Genomic DNA, 21950 nt, shown 5'->3' on the forward strand with positions numbered 1-21950 from the left:
ACACAAAAAGTTGAGAGGATAAACACAAGCTGAGGCAATGCTGTCCAAGGAGATCCTTTGCAGCAAGCAGTGGCTACTACTGAAGTGAAAGCCAGGCAATTGGACAGAAAGCACACAGCACAAAGTCAAACTGCACTCAGGAAAAAGATTCCTGAAAGTGATTGATTCTTGACTTGCTTCAGAACCTGAAGCAGCAAAATGTGAAGCACTGAATGAAACAATAATTGGTAAGATTTTTTCCTTCAGAAGCTGTGTAAAGTGACATCTCCCTACCGTGGCCACAGCTGCAGAAACTTTTGTTCTCTCTTGCATCAGGCCACTGAAACACAGGTGAGGCTGTCTGAATCTAGCCATGGTTAACCATGCTTCCTTCTCTTGTTCTGAATCTTAAGCAGTGTGTGCAAAGTTTAAGTGGCTAAAGAAGAGACAAAACACAATTTACAGTTGGGGAGCAGTTAGCTTCTGCCTCTGGAAGCAAGCTCTGCAAACTGCCTGTATGAAAACTTGAATACCATTGCTAAAGAAACATATCATATGTTTCCATTGTAGTCATCCTGCTGTCATGTGTAAGACAAAGGTAGTTTCATAGAATCGTTCAAGGAACAATCATATAATTTATTATGAGATGAAATTCTTAAACTAACTTGTTATCTTGCTTAACCACCTGGGACAGTTCCCATCTGACCCCGGTGTCAACAGCTCATTTGACTCATTTTAGGTGACATGGACTAACAGAGATATCACAGTTTCACAAAGTGATTACGACAGCCCCATGAATCTCTTGCTCATTCATTTGCCAAAGAAAAATTTTGGTGACGGAGCAAAATAACAGCCCCTAATACATCACAGATCCAGCGCACACAGGCCGTGAAGTTTATTTTTCCCCAGCAACTTAGAGACAGTGTGGTGTGTCAGAACACATGCACTTGCCATTAGCATGAACATTAAAAGGAAATGAACATAAATCCCTGATTTAAATGTGCAGTTTGAACATCCTGGGGCAATTAAATTATTGATAATGGTTATCTGTCACCAAGCAATAAATCATGAACTCACAGAGTGGTAAAAGAAAAGCTATCTCGCTGCTGACAGATGCACAGACTGAAAGATTTGGTGGGCCCTTCAGGTTCCAGAAGTAATTACATCAAGGTGAAAGATTTCTTCTCTTGCTTTTTTTTCTCACCAACTCTAGTATTTCCATACTTGAAACAGCGCTTTCTGCTGACAACCTTTCTTACTTGGCCTCTAGATTTTCTGACATTTGGATGAAAATGAGGAACTTTTGACATTCTGATGAAAGTGAGCTGCTTACAGGAGCAGCTGGGGAAGAGCAGGCCTGTTATACCACTGTGAGCTGCAGCACAGAGATCTGCACTGATGGAGGAGCTCCCAGAACTGTGCACAGTGCTGAGTACTCTCTGCTGATGGTAATACCAGTGTAAATAAACAGTGGGTGGTAAAAAAACTTGAAAATACAGAAAGAGATCAAGAAGGGAGGACCAATGCACAGCAAAGGAAGGGGACAGAGGATTGGTTTTGTACATCAGATTGCACTGAAAATAATAACTCGAGTGCTCCACATCAGCATATTTCCTTGGAGTCTGTGGGGTTATGTGGGTAAGGACTAGGAGAGGGATGGATGCACTCCTTGCCAGGCTCAGTGAGGAGCGAGCCAGCCAGTGCCCGGCTCTCAGCACTGCGAATAGCGGGGCCGCTGCCAGGGCTGAGTGGGCTGTGGGCCTGCAAGTCCTGAATGGGCCGTGGGCTGCCAGGAAGGGATGTATGCGGGCCTGGCACCCTGCTTTGTGAGCTGCCAGCACCCCGCTTTGTGAGCAGGCTTTTCAGGAGGCTGCAGTGTTGTGGAACTCAGCACTGCTCTGCTGAGAAAGTGGAAGCTTTTCCAATGTACATGCTGTACTGCGGCCTTTAGGGGAGCCAGGAACCGGGTTCATTTATTCATTTTCCAACAGCTAAAGCTCTTTATACTAATTATGCGGAATTTAGCAGCTTTGGCCAAGAAAGATGTACTTTTTAATACTGATCCTTGGACTGTGTAGAGATCAATTTCAAAACTACTTCTTGTACAGAACATAAAAAGTGTGGGCATGGTAGAGGAAAAGAAAATAGCACAAGAATGATTTGGCTTAAGTCTGGGATGAACTGTCTGAGACCTTAAAATAAAAGACTTCAGATTAACTACTCAGAGGCGTATGGGCTACCAGCCTGAGTGTGAGTGTCAAGCTGAGGCCATTTAATTGTCAGGAACCTGCCATTTATTGCCCTGACGCCTGTATCATAAAATTAAGTATACTTTAGAACTTATTCCATATGAAATCTGTGTTGAACAGTCAAGAGTGCCTTGAAAGGTCGTGTTAAGGACAATTATTGTCAGGGAGTATTTTTACCCACAACAGAAAGAAAAATCATCCATCAGTCTGTGTATTTTTCATTAGCAAGACAGGGACAAACTGTCTATACAGCTACTCTCACAGAAAAATAAATTAATAAATAATAATTTTAAAAAATCAAGTCTGTCCTCTTCCAAATGAATCTGGCAATTGTATACTCGTAAGTATTTTTTGGCACAGCAATGAAGCATACGATATTCCTACAGCAGTGTCATCAGAATGATGACACGGATGTATCTGGTCTATAGGGCTGAGCTGGAAAATACATAGACTAATATTTGCTTAGTTGTTAATAGAATTGGTGACAAGCCCATGATCGTGCACTTATCAGAAAATACTAATTGGATTCATATTTTTATCTGCACACTGCCAGCACCTGCCCTAATTTTAAGATACTCTGTTATTTACCAGAGGGCATGACACAGTCCTCCTTTCTCAGGACTCTATCAGTCTTCTAAGAAGAAATTTTAAATGAGCTTTTAAAGGAAACACAAATGAAAAGCTGGATTTACATTTTGTCTTCATTAGAAGTTTCTGCCAACAGTAAAATAAGTTGTCTTTAGTAGCCATGATGGATAGAGGAGTAATAACTGAATTATAAACTGCTTCCAAAACAAGAAAATGGTTAATTATTAAGTGAAGCAGAAAATCATTCAGAAGTGGGTACTTGACAAACTCCAGTTATTTAAACATCTGGTTTGAGGTGTATTTTCTTTTCTTTCAGATCTGTCAGATGACTGTGCTTATAATTAAGACATTACTGCTCTCAAGGAAATGTCTTTGCGTTATTTGTTGGGTGTAGCACATAAAGTGGTTCTCTTACCTGTAATAACAAGAAATGCTTATGTGATTATTGAACTGAACTCTGTAACATAATTGTATGCAAAAAAGTAACTACATCAGTACAACATTGTACTCATTTTAAAAATGGAAAAACAATCAGATAATGTGTAAATAAATGTAACGCTCTACTTGTTACATACAGCTGGTAAATTTTAATTTTTTTTTTAAAGACATAAGCTAATTAAAACACATTTCACCAGCTACTTGTAAAATTAAGCTCTATTTTGTTTGATTTTGTTGGAAACAGGAAATTTTGAGTGATGTCCATAGCTACAGCTGTTTGCAGTCCTTATGTAACACCAGATGTGAGACTGATGTATCTGTATTTTGTCCTCTCCTGTGAGTTGCAAGTGATCAAACAGGCAAAACCATAATGACAGAATGATTAGACTAATTTAGCACAAAGGGAATTGTTCAAGACATTCATCAATTGCCTCACAACCACACACACAATGATGGAGAATGTATTTATTGCAGTGTCACAGGTAAGCAAAACCACTTTTTAACTACAATTCATTTCAAAGACAAGCTTTTTATTGTAGAAAGCATCTCTTAGACATAACTGGCATTCTTTTATAAGATGTAATACTAAAAGATCCAGAAAAATAGCTGTGAGTGTCTTCTGACCTTTAGGCGTGACAAATCATCAATGCAAAAACAAACACCATTTTCCACAGATGTATTTTTTTAAATTAAACTATTCTCATTTAAATGAGCTCTGCTATGAAACATCAATGCTAGAAATAATCACATATTCAAATGTCGTTGGATTGCAACTCAAGGGTGTTGGTAAAAGCTGTTACTGCATCAGCCATACTTTGCTTTTTCTGTTGCTAGAGCCAATCTGCGAATGTTTGCTATGCAACCAGCTGCTGCCTCCTGCAGAGTTTGATCTGTAGAGCCTACCATAGCCAGTAGGAGCTAGTGAAAATAACAGTAAAAATAGTGTAAGAAACAGAAATAAGTACACTACTATTTAAAAAAAAAATAAAAGCAAATAATATTTTGAACAACTCTATGCATTCACTCACGTACACTGAAATAAAATATTGAATATTATATTAACAAAAACATTGTACTATTTAGGTACATATATCTACACATTTATGTGTGGTTTTGTAGATCTACATGCATTAGCATACGTATGGAGCACAACACTTTAGTTTTCATAATATTTGTACCTGTAATTTGATATTTTCTTGTCTGATTTTCTATTTATTTTTTCACGCCTGTCTACTGGAATTGGATTTTTTCTTATAAGTAGAAATTGTGTATATGCAAACCAAAATCACTGTTTCCCCTGGAGGTGTACTAATGTATTTGTATATGCTCCAGACTTCTAATAAACAAGACTGTGCTTTTCTTTTTTGGCTTCATCATAAAGCTGGATCCATGTGAAGGACCCTAGTGTCCTGCTGATTGCAGGAGGTTTCTTTACCGTCATAGCAAACCACTCGTGTGAAACTGATTGACGGATACAGACATGGACGTTCCATTATTACAGATTTGCATGGAAAAATACAAACAAAGGCTCAACAGAGGCACCGGACTTTTGGGGTCCATTCAGCTCTTCAGTCATGTGGAGCAGATCCTTCACTCTGGAAGTCATTCAATTTCATTCCCTTGGAGTAAGGAGCTGTTCCACACCAGCATGACATAACACAGACCTTGATGATAAAACACTTCTACGTATCAGAAAATCATTAATTATACCTTGGGATCTCTTTTTCTTAGAGTTTGCAAGTCTGTGATGCAACTGTAATACAATATATGCTAGAAAAAAGCAGAAAAAGCAGATTCTTTGCTAGGTTAAATCGACACCTCACAATCCTCAGATTTCTGAAAATCTGCCAGGCATAGTGTGCGTCCAGGTATTTTAGAAGCTCAGACAGCTCTAATTAAAACCTATATTCTCAGTCTGCAATACTCAGGATTCTGTGTTCACCCAAACAATGTTGAATCAAACCACAAAGAAATCTGTTATCACTCAACTCCGGTGCATATTTTTCACACAGCTAAAATATTACATAAAATTATGAACTGCTAAATATAAAAGCATAAATTGAATGCAGACATCAAATTCATACGCTACCTTTTTCTAACCTTCCAGCAATCGCGAGGCATGGGCCACAGCTGCACACATATGGCATTTGCTTATAGAGATCAAAGCATTTCATACTTGAGGAAGTATTTGTGTTAGCCAAATGTACCAAACAAGCATCTTGCCAGTCACCTTTCACTCTTTGACCCTTATATGTAACTTGTAAGAGTGCCAGCAACATGCTCATATCATGTCGAAAAGACTATTATGTAAATCAAGCATCAATCATGCTATTTTCTAGTAGTTCTTCTTACTATTATTTCCACTTATGTAACCAACTATCTATGTCCAAGTAGCTAGATAAGAATTCTTAAAAGTGTGAACACTTTTGATTGGATATGGCACAACTAGAAAATGAAACAGGAAAGCTTTATACTCCTGTGCTTTATTCGCAGGAAAAAATCCAAGCCAGGATCATTGGACAGTGGATTCAGTGAAGCTCCACCACTGCCTTCAGCTGGCAGAATGGCCTAGCAGTGTGTCTGTGCAGTGCTCAAGCTGCTCAACAAAGCACAAGGGCCAGAACACAAGTCTTACCAGGAACCTAGCATTTTTTTTAAGAGAAATATTGCTAAGATTAAGATCTTTCTTCCTTCAAATTTCTGCTAGCTGGTTTCTCATTAACCGTAAGTAATTCTTTGGGTGCCTCACACCCTTCTTGTATAACTTACAGACAAAAACTGGTATAGATCCTTCACATCCCTGACTCAAAACCAAAAATATGTATGCACATACCGTTCATACGGTGGTTTTGGTAACACCATAAGTTTCAAATCTGGGAGCAAGGAAGCTATATGCCTTATGTGATTATTCACTGCATCTTCACAGGCCTAATGCAAAGCTTTCTGAATTGTAGTGAGTGTGTAACTCAAACTTTCATAATAAATTCAGTGTGAGATTTTTTATCAATTCATGAGAACAGAAGCTTGCCATGAAATCAATATTTCAGAAACACAATTTTAGTAATAATATAGCAAACAATAATAATAATAAAAAAATCCCAACAAAAATAAACCTCTGCCTCTGTTATGACTCCATGTTAGGTAGTCCTCGATACCAGGTTACTGCTGTCATCTTTACTCATTGCTTACTTCTGGGATCAGAAAACTTAGGCAAATAAATACTTTTTTGTTTCTTATTATGGTGAGCTCAGTATTCAGCAATGGCAGTGGTAGAGGCAGGGTTCAAAGGGGTGATCTCCAGTCTTAATTGCAGCTGCTTTTTGGAGAATATCAAAGAACAACACTTTACAGGACACAGACCTGAAGTATCTCTTCAGATGCCTAAAGAATTAGTGGTATACAACAATATAACAGTAATTTTTACAAAAACATTAAAAACTGTTTTTTTTTGTTTTTTTTTTCCTTCTGACTTTGGTGCTGAAAGGATCAATTGCTCTCTGATTTGTTGTTCTTCTAAATCACTTGCCAGTGGTAACATCCATAAGAACTGCCACGTTATACAAAATCCTCGTTCAGGATTTTCAGAACATGACTTCAAAGAAATATTCCTGGAAACAGTCTAATACAGTAGCAGCCGCTAGGGATAGAGGATATACAGAAACATTTGTCTGTCAACTTATTCCATGTTATAATAAGAAGTGGAGGGAAGATTATTGAAAATGCAAAATATTTAAATGTGAGTGGGTATTTCTCACATATTTAGGAATCTAACTTCAAAGATTTTGATATAAATGCTGTTTTAAATGAAGCAAAATGTTATCATTTTCACATATACCAACATAGCTAAAATTCCCTCACTTCCTGCTGCCTCTTCTTAAACTTGTGTATTCATTTCAACTTACTGGCGATTTGGGTCATCCAATTTGGCAGTGGAAATGTATTCATAGAATGTATAGGCAGACCATATCCAGATATTGCATACATTTGACAAGTCCAAGAAAGCTTTTTTCTTTTTAATTCTAATACACCAACACAGTATTACATGTCCTTCTTGAGGCAATGCCCTTGAACTTTGTGTATCCCTTCCCTTTACTGTTCAGGTATTGTTTTCTGACACTTGTAAATGTTAACAGATGTGAGAAGCAGTAAAAAAAGCATGTGGTATAAATGCTTCTTTCTGGCACATAAGAGGCACTTTCCATAGACAGAGAAAGCATTTGCAGTACTATGCAGACTTCATTTTCAGTTGGCAGGTATCTATATTCTAAGGCAAGTGTCCAAAATTTTTTGCACAGTTAGCACGTCATACCAGCAAATAAGCACAAATACAAGCTGTTTGGAGAACGTACAGAGCATATGTAGCATTTATGGGTTCCAAAAGCAAGAGTTACGCACGGCCAAATCATTTAAATATTCAGAACAATTAAGAAGATTTGCTATTACTATCCTAGCTTTAAAATAGCACCGAATGGTGTGGCCACTCAGGGCAGCAAAGTCAGACTAACCCAGAATGGAAAGGATCTCAAAAGGTCTCTGGGCCAGTTAAAGCACAAAGCAGGGTCAGCCATCAGATTAGACCAGGTTGCTCTGAGATTTTTCCAGCCTGATCTTGAAAACCTTTGAGGACAGAGACTGCACGATCTCTTTGAGCAACCTGTTCCAGTGTTTGTCTGTCTTCACAGGGAAAAGATTTTCCCTATATTCAGCCTCTCTTGTTTCAGTTTATGCCTGTTGACTCTCACCCAAAAGCCATATATCACTGGGAAAAGCCTTGCTACATGTTTGATGATGGACCTCCTTGTAGGTACTGGAAGGCTGATGTTAAGTTCACCAGAACCCTTGTCTTCTCTGTGCTGAAAAACCAACTTCCCCAAGTTTTTCCTCACAGGACAGGTGCACCAGTTTTGATCCTCATGGCACTCTGCTGGTCCCACTAGCTCTGGTTTAGCCGTGTCTTTCCTGTATTGGAGGGCTGGCTGCAGTATTCTAGGTGTGGTTTAACGAGTACGATGGAGAAGAAAAATCGCTTCCTTCAACATACTGACCACATTCCTGCTATTGCAGCCCAGTACTGCAAGTCTTTGCTTTCAGGAGACACTGCTGGCCAATGTTCAGCCCACTGCCTACTGAAATCCTGAAATAGAAAATGCCCTTTTCTATAGAACTGTTTCATATCCACTCAGTTCCTAGCCAGTATCACTGCCAGGGCAAGTGCAAGTGCAAGTTCTTCTCAGTTGCAGGATGTTGTATTTATCCTTGTTGAATTTCATAACGTTCCATTGACCTGCTCCAGCCTTGCCCTGGACTACATGGAAACCACCTCCCTCTCTGGCAACCATGTTCTTTGGTACACCAAAGTCATGACAGTTGTTCTTCAAGGCAATAGTCAGACATAAGGGGGCAAGGCAGAATACTGGCTTGCATGTTACTGTATCATGAATGATGCTGCCTAATAGTCTCTGAAAGCAAAGCTTCCATAGAATATTATCTCTGGAATCACAAAATAACAAATTGAAAACTTCTTTTTTCAAACAAAATGAAACAAGTGTCAGTAAAAGAACTTGTAAATGTGTCCTTCCAAAATGGGTAATAAAAGTTAGTAATTCTTTTCTGTCAAGATGTCTTACTAGAATTTTTCACTTTTACAAAAGCACAGTGTAAAGGGATTTAAAAGAAAAAAAAAATGAAGACAAGGATTCCCCCAATAAACCAATAAACAAAATCCTGTATGGTTCAGATGCTCCATGCACTGGGTACAATAATTCTTAAGTACTCCCTTTCCTACTTTCCTTTAGTCTCAATGGTTGCAACTTTCAGACTCACAGGTGGGAAGCAGGAAACAGAAGAAGCAGTATTTTCAGAAAGAATACAGTTTGCATGTATTCTTTAAAAGGGGGTTAGTCACTTGATGCTTCAATAAGTTTTCCAAAACAGTGGAAAGTGTGGAACAGTACTAATGGGCAGAGGCTCCTTTGCTCATGCAAAACAGACATAGATCAGCCTAAGAAATACTTGAGTCCTGTGAAAATGAAAGCAAAAAATGAAGGAGGAATAGCTACCAAAATAATTTTTAATGCCAATTTTTCAAGCGTTTTTAATTTTTAGAAGGAAATATAGACCAGCTCCTTCAACAAGATTCATATCTATACTGGGAAGCCAGTCACAGTTCACATCTAGCTTAAAATTCCTGGAAATAAAGACACTCAACAATACTGCTGCTTCTATCTGCTCTGCTGGTGATGACATCTTGTAGGCTGACGTCGTGTTTCCAGTTGGTGATAGGACTTGCCATTTCTTTTTTAAATTCAGATTTAGTATCTGAATTATTTTATTTGCAGCATTTCCTAAATACTAATTTTCCAGCACTGTGATTTTCTAATTGAGTAACACTTCTTTTCCAAAAAAGACATTTTTCACATGCTTTTTATAAACCTAACCTAAGTGAAAAAAATACTTTAAATAAAAGCATATGGTAGAAGCTTATCCAAGAAAGTATCAGTCTGGATCCAGCCAGCAGTTTGCTAACTTTCAACACCATAGCACACACTGGAAAATATTAAAGCACCTAGTTTGAGTATTACATTACACGTATTCCTATGAAAATATTTCTCATGAAATTAAATTATAAATAATAAAGCATACTCCTCAATCAAAGCATAATTAATGCTGAACTAAGCTGCTGCTTCTAAATTGAAATTCAGAACCCTTGTCTGACTTTCAGCAGAAAGGATGTACCATCTGCAATACCATCTACAATAGTCCCCTAAGAAGATACTTATGCAAGTTCTGCAGTGTTTTCTCCTGATTCTGTTTTTCTCATGCAACACAAAGACAATAAATTTCTGATGTAAAGTCATTGGGTGAGGAAATGCTGAGCTAGCAGAGGTGGAAAACTCAGTACTACAAGTCCCAGTAAATACAAAAAATGGGCAGGACAGTCATGCAGTTTATTGACTGCCTCTCATGGAATCCCTCCCTTCTCTGGAACTAAAGTCAGTGCAGCACCTGGTGTAGCCCAGCTTGCTCACACTGAATGTGAAGATGCAGGAATTTAAGCTCCTTGTTGGGCATGGTGAAATCCTAGGAAGATCCCCACCTAGTATCTTTTACTTCATTCTCTCATTCCTATCTTTCCTCTCCTCTCTTCCTTGAAACACATCTTCATTCTAGCAGCCATGGAAAAAAGATAACAGCCTTTGAGAGTCAGTCAGGCACTACAGAGGGATGAGAAGGCCTAAAGGATGCAGCTGGGGCCAAGGCACACCCAAAAGTGGTGACAGTCAGCAGCTTGGGCAGGAACTGTCTCCTTTGTCTCATCTTTACCTTACTCCTTCAGAAGCAAACAAACAAATACACAAACAAAAACAGTAACAAGAGTGCAGGAGAAAAACTGTACCCTTTCTGCATACAGGTGCAGAACCAGGTGAGAAAAACTTGTCTGCAATTTGCAGCGCACTTTGCTAATTATTCTTCTTACACATTTCTTTTGCTTAGTTACAGCAAAACCAAAAAGTATCTTGGGCAATGGCTCTCTTTCTTTGCCATGTCTGAACTGTGCCTTCCTCGCTCTTGAAGAGAAATCTTCTTAGGCAAACACTAACAAAATACAAAATAAAATATAGCTCCCATACTATCCAAGTATTTTAAAGGTGGCATTGCTTCACTTGTTGGCAAAATACATACAATATAGGTGCCTAAAGGAAATTATAATACAGTATGCAATTTAAGTATATGTACATACTTCCAAGTCTATGTATATGTACAAAATATGAACAAAATATTCTACAGCTCATTCAACACCTCATCTGTATTAACTGTCTATTTTTCACAGTAATATAATTATTTTAGGAAGGGTGTCCCATTTCTGTGCAAAGATATAATAAAAAAGCAACAGATTCTGAATATATGACAAGGAGAATGGTAACAAAATGCTAAATGGTAAAATGTAGAATAGTTTTAAAACTTGATAAGATTGCAGGCCACTTTAAAATACACTAAATTGAAAGGCTTTTCCATCACAAGTTGTTAGGCATAGAACTTCAGAGGAATATTTCCCGCAATTTCAGATGTAAGTGAATATAAACATGTGATAGAAAGGTAATAAAGCCAAATAAAACTAGTAATAAAAGCAACTTTAAATCACTGTTTAAAAGGTATGATTATATGCAACCTATCAGAGTCCTTAAAGGCAGGTAGTTTGAGTCCACATTCAGCTGTGGGAAGTTTGGTGCAATATTAAGAAAGAATTCAATCATCATGAACATTCCAATGTACAGAAGGTCTTACAGGATATGAAATTCATCCCACAAAAAGCAATAGGCAGATCTGATAATCCAGAAGTGATGAAGCCCAAGGTCTTACAGCATGTTTTTATTTGAACCACTTCATTTTAACCTTGTTTCATGTTGTTTTCAAGAGAAGATTAACACATAAAAGGCCCTTGGTGGCACAGAGAGAATAAAGAACTTTTTCATAACATCATACAGTCGCATTTAGAAAAAAAAAGCTTTTTTTCAATTCACTGGAAATTCACTGTATTAAAACAGGAGCCTGCTTACTTAATGACATGTAATGGACACAAGCAGGCTCACGGACGTTTCTTTCTTTTCATAATGAAGTCTGGCTCTGTAACACATTGGAGACTATTTCTTGATTTCACAGTGTCCTGATCAATCTTTCTTTTTACTCCCTGCTCACTTTCAGTACTCATCTGATGTTTCATTCCTGCTCTTTTCATATTTTGCTTTCTTTTTTTCATCTTACAGGAGCAGAACTTCTACCTTCCCTTCTTTCCTTAATATTTCTGTGAAGGGAATGTAGGAAGTTTGAGAAAGAACTGCTAATTCAGTTTTAATAAGAATACTGTCTCTGTCTGTCAATTTGTCAGTCACATGAGGGCTATTTAGAAGCTAAGGGAGGTCAGTTGCCAAGGAGCAAGTCAGAAAAAAGAGGAGACTTGAGCTGTCCAGGACCCCTCATACACTGACAGATTCTCCCTGACTTCCCATCAGTGCCCTGAAAACATCTTACATGTTGTTCTTTTGTTTACCCAGTATTCCTGTAGTGCACTATAAGTGCTCTATTTTTGAAGTCAGTACCAAACAACAGTAAAGAGAAACCACAGCTTCCAGACTACTGACAAATGTTTCAATGTTTTCTTAAGTTGCATCTTATTCTGAGGACAAGATGCAAAACCTGACAGTACTACTATTTTTAAAATATGGTATGCATGGACCAACTTCAAACTGTATTCAATTCCAAGTACTGATTTTGATCTATAAAGTCAGCATAGACTCAGGTCCAATGGTCTAAGCATATGTCTCTCTGCCTTAGTATGACCATAACGATCAAAACCAGTGGGGTGCTTCTACTAGAAAACCTTACATATTGTGTTCTGGGGATAAAAGCAGGACAGTCATGCTGCAGACATGTAAAACAGCATTTATTTCAAATAAAGATTTGAGTCACTTTTTTTTCGTGGTGTACCAGAAGAACCATATCCTCATGTTTTAAGATGTGTGGGTGGCAACAGTGCATATATTTACATAAACTTGAAGATGACTGGCATTGTTCAATTTATAGTCTGTTTTTAAACTAGAGAACATTCAACTAGAACATTTTATGAAACTAATACAAAAAAAATATAATACTATATATAGTCAAAAATGATAAATGACTTTGAAAAAATTGAAAAATTGAAAAAAGAGAATTTAGTAATAATAATAATGATAATTTAATTATGATTTAATTTTTCACATTTAGAAGTCCCTTCTAGCTGAAGGTAACTTCCAAAACCAAATAATATTTAACATGAAATAAGAATAAACACATAGATAATGTAACTATCCCTTTGGACACGGTTAGAAAATCTTCCAGTCTAGAAAGGCAATAATTTCTTTTAGGTCTAAATATGAGAAGCCCATTCAAACTGATTATTTGGATGTTTGTCTTCCTGCATTAACTTCTTCTATGTCGGGTCACAGTCACTAAGGAGAATTAGTGGAGTGCAACTACATTAAACACAGGAAACAAAAAAGAAAACCAGCATAGCATAAATCAGTGTATGGATGGTATGAACATGGTTCAGCTTTACTCAAACAAACATGAAGTAATGAATGAAGAAAGAGAGAAATGAACTAAGTTGATTCACAAACAAAGGTCTGTATATAGTCCACATATTAATTCATATCTGTAGATTTAAAAAAAACTTGTCTACTTGGTTTTCAACTTTGTAAGATTTTGCTTTGGATTACAGAGAGAGATGAATTGCTAGAATACATTTTCCATCTTTAAATTGATTTTGGCATTTACAGGACTCAGTATATACTGCACTTTTTTTGTATGTCTTTTTATCATTACTTTTATGACATGTAAAGGACAAAAGATGCAAAAGTAAATGTATGGTATATAAAAAAGCTGGAAGTTAGGAATGAGTTGAACACTGCTTTATGAACACAGTATGATCTAGTGGTGCTTATGCTAGCACAAGGACATTAACAGCATGTTAGGCACTCTTGGGTGAGGATATGTGGAGAACAACGCAGCCTAATTATTACAGTATGGGTAAGTTGGTGTAAAGCAAAGTACTGCACCTGTATGAGTAATGTTTACTTTTTCACTTTTCAGCTCCCAACTCAAAGATGTTACTTTTTCAGGAAAATACTCCATCTCATGCTTGCATCATGCTGAAATTAAGGAGATTAACACCTATTCCATCTTTACGAAGAGCTCTGGCACTTGCTTAAAAATGGTTTCTAGAAATACATTTCTCTCAAATTCATCAGCAATGTTTGAGAATTAAACAAATTATCCGTTTCTCTCCTCACTCCCTAGGAAGTCTGCAGAAATTTAAAGATAAAAATTCCTAAGGTTTACTGCAAATTCAATGGGAATTCTGGGACAATGAGAGAAAGAGCAGAGAGATTAACAGAAACAGACTGAAGAAGCAGAAGCAAATCCCAGATCTGAAGTCAGAGCTTCAAAGAGTTTCTACTTCTATGTTACACAGAATTTTTCTTGTCCCTTTATTTATTTATTTATTTATTTATTTATTTATTTATTTATTTTTTAAATGGGGACTTAATTGCCTTGTCCAAATATCAGAACATATTTACAGCTCTAACAAATTGTTACTGACTGTCCCTATGCTTGTGCTGCACGTGTGTCACAGGGTCTGGTGCAGTAAATCCAATGCTTTCATGAAAGGTTTTAACTTTGCACCGAGCTGAAATTTCTTTGCACATGAGGTCTGACACCCACAGTACTGTGAACTGCAGGTTGCAATCTGTTGTCATCTCTACTACAGTGAAGGATTCGATACTGTAAGCCAACTTTGTCAATGTTCGTGACGCTTTTCATTACCATTTATGACATACTGAATGGCAAGAGCCCTTGGCTGCAAAATCTGATTTTAATTCCTAATTCCTAGAACTCAATTTCTAACCTCCAGCCAATTATTCATCCTTTTTAGGACTTTTTCTCCCTGTAACACAGCAATTTTATTCCTTTATGAGTTTTTGGTGAAGAGCTTTCTTGAACAGACTCCTAAAACACAAGGGGGGTAAACCCAATACTTAAAATAAGAAGAGGATTATTGCTCATGAATAGCTACCGATGAGAAGATGAAACACTCCAGGAAGCAAAAGACTAATAAAATATTATTTACACAGTGAATGCTTAGGAAATCCAGGACAAAATTATGGCAGATTCTGAGATATATACGCACTCCATTAGCCCACAATAGCTCTGGAGTCCAGAAATTCTCTCTTTGGATTTCTGTAAAGGAGGTAAGCCAATTTAATGACTTTTGGATTCATGCAGGTTTTACGGATAAATGTATAGAAGTAAAAATATCAAATTTACCCAGATTCTTCTCACATATCTGGGATCAATATAGGTGATAGGCAAAAAGTGGTGAACTCTCCAGGGCAATTCTGAATTTAGGTATTCTAAATCATGGTTGGAGATTTTTTTATCTTTTGGTACAGAAACCAAAATTATATATCTTACCCTTAGTCAAGTATTGGAACTGTAATGTCTGTATGGCATCATGGAGGCACCTTTATGCATGCCTGCTTTCTCAATTCTTTATCATGTACAGTTTCTTATTTTCGTCTTTATTGTCAACACAAATGCAGTGAGCATACTGGATATGACCTAAATTCACTTATGATTTATCTTTCTTGTTTCCTACACATTTTGCAGTTTACCAGACTCCTTTTGTAATGGACTAACAATACTGACCAATATGCTCTTATTTCAACATTCATTTCTTTCTCTTCAGAACTTCCAGAGATTAAAAATTAACATAAACAGTTGCAATTGGTTGCACTAATTAGTAGCTGGTAAATGCAGTCAGTTATGATTCTTGCAGATAAATGTGAAATTCAATAAAAAGAAATTTCTTATAAAATGAAAATGCATGGACTTTCATAGTCCAGCAGAAGATATATTTTAGCCTTTGGTTTATTGTTATATAATCACTACTGCAACTGTGATTTGTAAACTGATCCCTCCCTCTCTTAAGTCAGCAGCGCAATTCTCATCAACCTCATGTGCCCTAGCAGCCTGGTCAAGTCTTTAGACTTTGTGCCAAAGTATGGAACACTAATCAGGAGCATTAACACAAGGGCCCATCTACACATTGCAAAAGGACTTTTCCTTAGCAACTTTACCCTGAAAGTGACAGCAGCAAGATGTGCCGGGTTATTAAAAGATACTGCAGAGTGCTCTTTGAAATGGCAACATGAAAGAGAATACAATGACTAGGGCTTGTGGCCAACTCCAACTGAGTGATTGATCCACCAGGAAGAAGAAGAAAAAAGAGTTTTCATAGATGACAACATGAAAAGTAAAATTTGCTAAGTTAAGGACTCCTGAATGACAGTTCAGTCTCTATTTACACATATGGATTACAATATGTCTATACATATATATATATATATATTGCCCTTATTATTTCTCATGTTCATCTTCTTTGAATAGCTCCTTACAGACAAGGAAACTAGTTTTGATCAGATGAATGCCAAAAATAATTACCTGGCATTCTGCCCTTGAGCATTAAGCCAAAAATCTCTCAATTAACAAAACTAATTCTAATGTCAGACAATATAGCTACTGCTCCATGTAAAATAAAATATTTTTTTTCTTATTATTACCAAATTGGAAACAAATATTTCACGCAGACACAGGGATGAGGGTTAGCACAGGGAGCTACACAATTGCAAGAAGCTGTTCTGTGTATTTCTGCGGTTTAGAAATAGTGCCAAGTCGGAAGGAAAAGACATTCTCTGCATTTTCTAAAGCAAGATAAATACAGAAAAGAAATATAGATGAAAGATGGAACAGCTATCTATGGACTCTGCCAGATTCCTTGGCTTTTTGGCACACCTATTGATGCTGGCAGACTTAGCCAGTAGCAATCTTTTCCATTAAAAGAAGCACCATATATTTTGGTTTAACATACTTTGTTTGTGCATTTTTAAGCTTCAAAAAATGTCTATTTAAATTTTTTTTAATGATTCCTTCTGCACAGTTGGCTGCAATTGCACTTATTTGAAGCAGCTCATTTATCACTAAAAGAGCTGCAGGGCACAGCTACTGTTAAACAGCTCCAACAAACCTACAGCTTAGTGGGACAAGCTTCTTTTTATAAGACTGAAAGATGCTTAAATTGTGCCAAGAGGAGTTTTATGCCAGCCTCTAGGTTTGTTATCCAAACGTTACTGAATTAGAGGTCTTCTGAAGCATAGGATTTGGGCAAAGATAAGCTGATCTCCCTCGGGCTGCTGTTTTTTCCTATCTGGGATAAGCCAGATTTTAACAGAACACTTGCTACATATCATAAACTTTAGTAGTATGAAATTTTGAAAAATCATTGAAAGTCTGAGGCTTGATCTACACTGAAGTCAAACTTCATTACCTTTGGCAATGGTGCAAAAGCGAAATGTTTTACATGTAAGTACCCCTACTTTATGAATGGTGAATTCTACCTATTATGAAGGTAGAGGCTTACGGGTTTCTATTTCTTGGAGCTGAAACTGTAAGAAAAATGTCCACACCTGGCAGTTGCCAACACAGTAGAAGTTGCAGTGGTGTAACATTGTCAGTTATTATTAATCCTTCTGAAACAAGACAACAAATGCCAGGATCGTATTTAGCTTGTGGAAAATCTTGTACGTTTATGGGTGAAGGAACTGGGTGTAATTCCTGTAGCCAACAGCCATGCAGCAATTTTGCCATCTAGTGCCCTCTTCTTTGACATCTAAGAGCTGCAACAACTGATTTATGAAAAACAACAGGTCTCAGTCCTGAGGTGTGTGCCAAACAACTGTATCTCCAGTCTGAACAATGGAGCCTGAATAGAGCCAACCATGACCATTAAAAAGAGGATTCTTCTAAACTGAAAATAAAAATGTAAACATCTGAATATGCATGTATAGATGTTTTACACATGGACAATATCACTGCATAGACACTATATGAAATATTTGGGATTGATTTAAAAAAGCATGTTCTCACAGGTTAATAATGTAAAACTCTATATTCTGAATCAATGTTCTCAACAAAGACCCCCACAAAAAAAACAAACAAAACCATCAAACCTTTGATCAAACACACCTAAAGAATTAGGTGCAAGTGCATTTGCATTTCAGTTTCTGATCCCCAGATATATCTGATATATGCCAAAGAGGGAGTTTTTGAAAATTTCAGTAAAAATCACTAGTAATCAACTTCCATATTTGGTAATTCACAAAGAATATCTTATGAAAGCCTTTTCACATTTAAAAAAAAAAAATTAGCCAAAATTTGGAAGGATTTATGGTTTTAGTAAATAATTACCAAAATTTGGAAGCAATTCAAAATAAAATACCAAAAATACATTCTTTAATACAGTCATTATAACAAAGTATAGAAGAATTCTTCAAACAGAAAAACATCATTTCACAATAACTTTTATAAATCATGGTTAAACCAGCTATTTTAGATTATTACAGGGGAAAGGAAGAGCCTTTGTGTGATTAACTTTTCTACCATTAATAACAGAACTCAGAAAGTACAAATACTTCATAGACTAATTCATAGTAAAATTTAGAAAATACATCATAGCTGTGACAGCTTCTTTGCCAAAATAAAAGCTAACAAAATGAAAAACAACTACACATCTCTTGAGGATATAGCATGATGAGAAGAAAAAATGTGATGGATTAATTAAAAACATCTATTCATATGTACAAGCGCATAGACACATCAAGAAGCATCTTGTACACTCCTAGAAACATGGGACTCTATTTTGCCTCCCTTATATCAAGGGCTTAAAATTCTCAGTATTCCCGCCGAAGATTCTACTAGCTCTAACCAATATTCCAGAAGGTATCTACTGATATTTTGCAATATTATGAGAACTGAGTGCTCCTTATATTGTGCAAATAATTCAGTGAGACCAAAGAGCAAAGCTAAAGATCAGTTCTATACACTGGAAAGTTGAATGGGCACTTTCAGTATTAAAAACTGTCAGAACAAATTGGAAAGGCTGATCTGCATTTCAGTTATGCACTGCAATTTGTGGATCCTCTGGCCCAAGTATGTCTATGTACAATGGAATAACAGGTGAAAATAGACTTGTACATAGTGCAGGAAAAAATACCATCTTGACATCAACTTTTCTGAATAATAAGAACAGCCCAGAAAAAAAAAAGAGCTCAACAGAAGCTGTCATAACTGACTTCCTGCAGCCTTCAGCAGAAGGACAATAGCACCAGCTATGGCTCTCATACGGGTTAAGAACCTTAACGTCTGGGTGACTGGGTATTGTCTGGTGGCTCTGCTCTCTGGATTTTCACAAAAAGCTTACAGCCAGTAACTGGTATTTATATTTTGCTTGCAATAACAGAGTTGGAGTTACAAATTAGTAGGGATTGTATCTTGGTTTGCTTGAATTTACCAAACAGAAGCAATGCATGTGTTTTTAGATTTTTTCCTATTATTTAATTCCTATCTGGTCACCTCCAGTTGTGTCCTACATTCAAACAGTAGGTTTTCTAAGGTCTTTTTCTGATATAGCCATACATCACTGCCTATCACAGTGAACAATTCCACTGTGATCAATGGCTTTAAGTGCCCTGGCAATGTAGATAAACAAGTGAGTAAGTTTAATGACATTATTTATTAGTTAAGAATTCAAGCACAATGTTTGCTCAAAGTCAAGATGCCAGTAGATCTTCATTCATCTCACTGGGAAAACATCCCTGAATGATTTAGAATATCTGTGTACCATCTGATCAGCTGCTTGCAAATGTGAAATATTCAGTAAACAGAATGGGTGTGTTTTAACAATCAAAATAATTAATATGCTTTTCATAGACCTTAATCCACTTGTGCCTACATAGTTCAACTCCCAGACAGAAAACTTCAGTTTTCTAAAAAATCATATTTCTACCAAAACTGGAATCTTCCACTATGGAAAAGGCAGCATTTTGTTTTAAAGGCATTATTGGAAGAGTTACTGTGTTGGTGTCTTAAAATTTTCTTCCCTAAAATAATAAAATGCTTGAACGCATTTTGTGTCTGCTTTTATATTGTGAATGATTAATATAAAAAAGACAGGTAACTCATCTGAGATTTACAAAGCATACTGACAAAAGTTAAAGTCTGATTTAATTTCTTGGGGGAAAAAAAGAGCTTACTTCACTAGGTCTGAATTCACTAGTGATTTATATCAACTGTATTACCTTATGTTAATTTTTACCCCTGTGTAGGAAAGCACTATAGCATGGGAACAGTTAGCTCGGTGAACAGTCAAAGGAGAAAACTGGCCAAATATGAACTTTGAGGGCAATACTGAGGCCAAACTGAATAATGACAATCTCTGATGTTCAAACAGAGCTTACGTAGAGACAGGGAAGTTATTTTACCTGTTTAAAAAAATTATACTACTATTACTGGAACAGTGAATTCTGTCCTGAAATATGCTGAATTGAGTCCAAAAAAGGAAAGTTCAGAAAAAAAGATTCAGAGTTGACTCACCAAAATAAACAATTGAAAAGACAGAGATTACACTGGAGATTACACTCATTAAAGTGATGATAATGGAGTGATTTGATTTCACTATATGAGAACATTTGTGAAAACAGAAGCTATATAAGGCTCTTCAGTTTACCAAGCAACAGTATCATACATGTAACGGCATAAGATAAAACTTTAGTCTACAAATAAGGTGCAAATGTTTTTATGGGGAAGGTATTTAACTACTGGAAAAAGTTTTGATGGCTCTAGTAGATTTTCCATTGCTGGAATTTTTTAAGTAAAGAGTCAGTGTTTTTCTAAAAGATATACTCTATTCCAAACAGAAATAAATTGAAGCCATGTCTCTGGTTTGTATGAGTAAGGCTCATCAGACCAGACCATCACAACGATCTCTTCTAGTATTATAATGTACAGCGTAGTACTATAATGTATGTCTATTATTATTCAACATGAGAATAGCGTCCAGTTTACAGGACTGTAATCTTATTTAGTCTTTTAAAATACTGGCACACTACTTTTCTCTGAACCCTGCAAGTTTCCCTGTACTGCAAAGCTTACTAAAAATCAACATTCAGGAGGGATAGTAATTTAAATTTAGCTGTCTGAAAGCCAGCTGTTTAGTCTGAGCTACAGACCTAGGTCTTTTCAATACTCAGTGGAGAAAACAAGAAGCCTTCACGAGCCTACACTTATCCAGTATCCTGGGCATCTATTTTCAGCTAGCATATATATGCAGGTGCCCCTCTTTCCATTGGCTAGTGAAGGTGTCTTAGTTTAGATTTCTTTAAACACCATACCTAAAAGTGGTCAAAGTTAGATGAAAGGAATCCATCCCTAATACTCCAAAGTCCTTCTTCAAAATCCCTGGATTCAAGTTAGTTAGATCCACTAATTCAAAACATCTGTCTTTGTTATGTCATGTTTAAAGTCTGCTTCAGTGACTGTTGGGCATAGTGTTTCATCACCAACATGTCATAAATACATGACATCTGTATTTTTCCAATAAAAGAATGAAGTACATTTTTAATACCTCTTTCATATCGCACTACTATTCATAAGTCTGTCATTCCTATCTAATAATGAACTGGACTGCAGAGTCATTCATGTCCACAAATAGGAGCTTTCTGAGGCACCCTCTTAAACACAGATATGGGGGAATGCAATTGTGCATATATGACCTTCGTACCTGCACTTCTGGTATAGTTAAAGGAGACCAGGCAGTATTGCTGGTAGAGAGTGAGGTGCCTTATCTTTGCATAAAAGCCCAAATTAGGAGACAGATGAAACACAGTAAAAGGGTCTAGAGATGAAGAAGCAAAAGGAGTGGCTGAAGCTCCTTGGCTTGTTTTCTCTGGTAGCCTGTGATAGAACCTGAGGGAACAGCACAGTGCTGCGACAGGGGAGGTTCAGGCTGGATGTCAGGAAAAGGTTCTTCATCTTAAAAGAGAAAGCCTGTAAAAAAAACTATACTGCCTACCAGAGATCTTTTCTTGAACAAGTTTGATTGCTGTAAAGTTTCAAGAACACACAGCCATTGGTTTCTTTGCAACAGCTTCATGTTTCCGTGAAGAATTCTGTGATAGCTGCAGAATTCCAGTTGTCTGTGATTTTCACTATTTCTCTTCTCTGATTGTAAGGGAACTCCAAGTGTGAAGCACTAGCACTAGCACT

General features: G+C 36.8%; 1 protein-coding gene across 2 annotated transcripts in view; it reads right to left on the reverse strand.

Annotated features, from left to right (window-relative positions):
- Positions 1-3704: 3704 nt before the first annotated feature.
- ODAD2 (outer dynein arm docking complex subunit 2) overlaps positions 3705-21950 on the reverse strand; it is a 70213-nt gene continuing 51967 nt past the window's right edge. For both annotated transcript variants that reach the window (XM_032443056.2, XM_015853222.3), the window contains one exon: positions 3705-4172. In XM_032443056.2, the coding sequence (XP_032298947.2) occupies positions 4059-4172 (114 nt within the window). In that variant the 3' untranslated portion in view covers positions 3705-4058. The remainder of the gene's footprint in view (positions 4173-21950) is intronic.

Source organism: Coturnix japonica, chromosome 2, assembly GCF_054131305.1.
Source record: "Coturnix japonica strain WE chromosome 2, WE-NBRP24, whole genome shotgun sequence".
Taxonomy (NCBI): domain Eukaryota; kingdom Metazoa; phylum Chordata; class Aves; order Galliformes; family Phasianidae; genus Coturnix; species Coturnix japonica.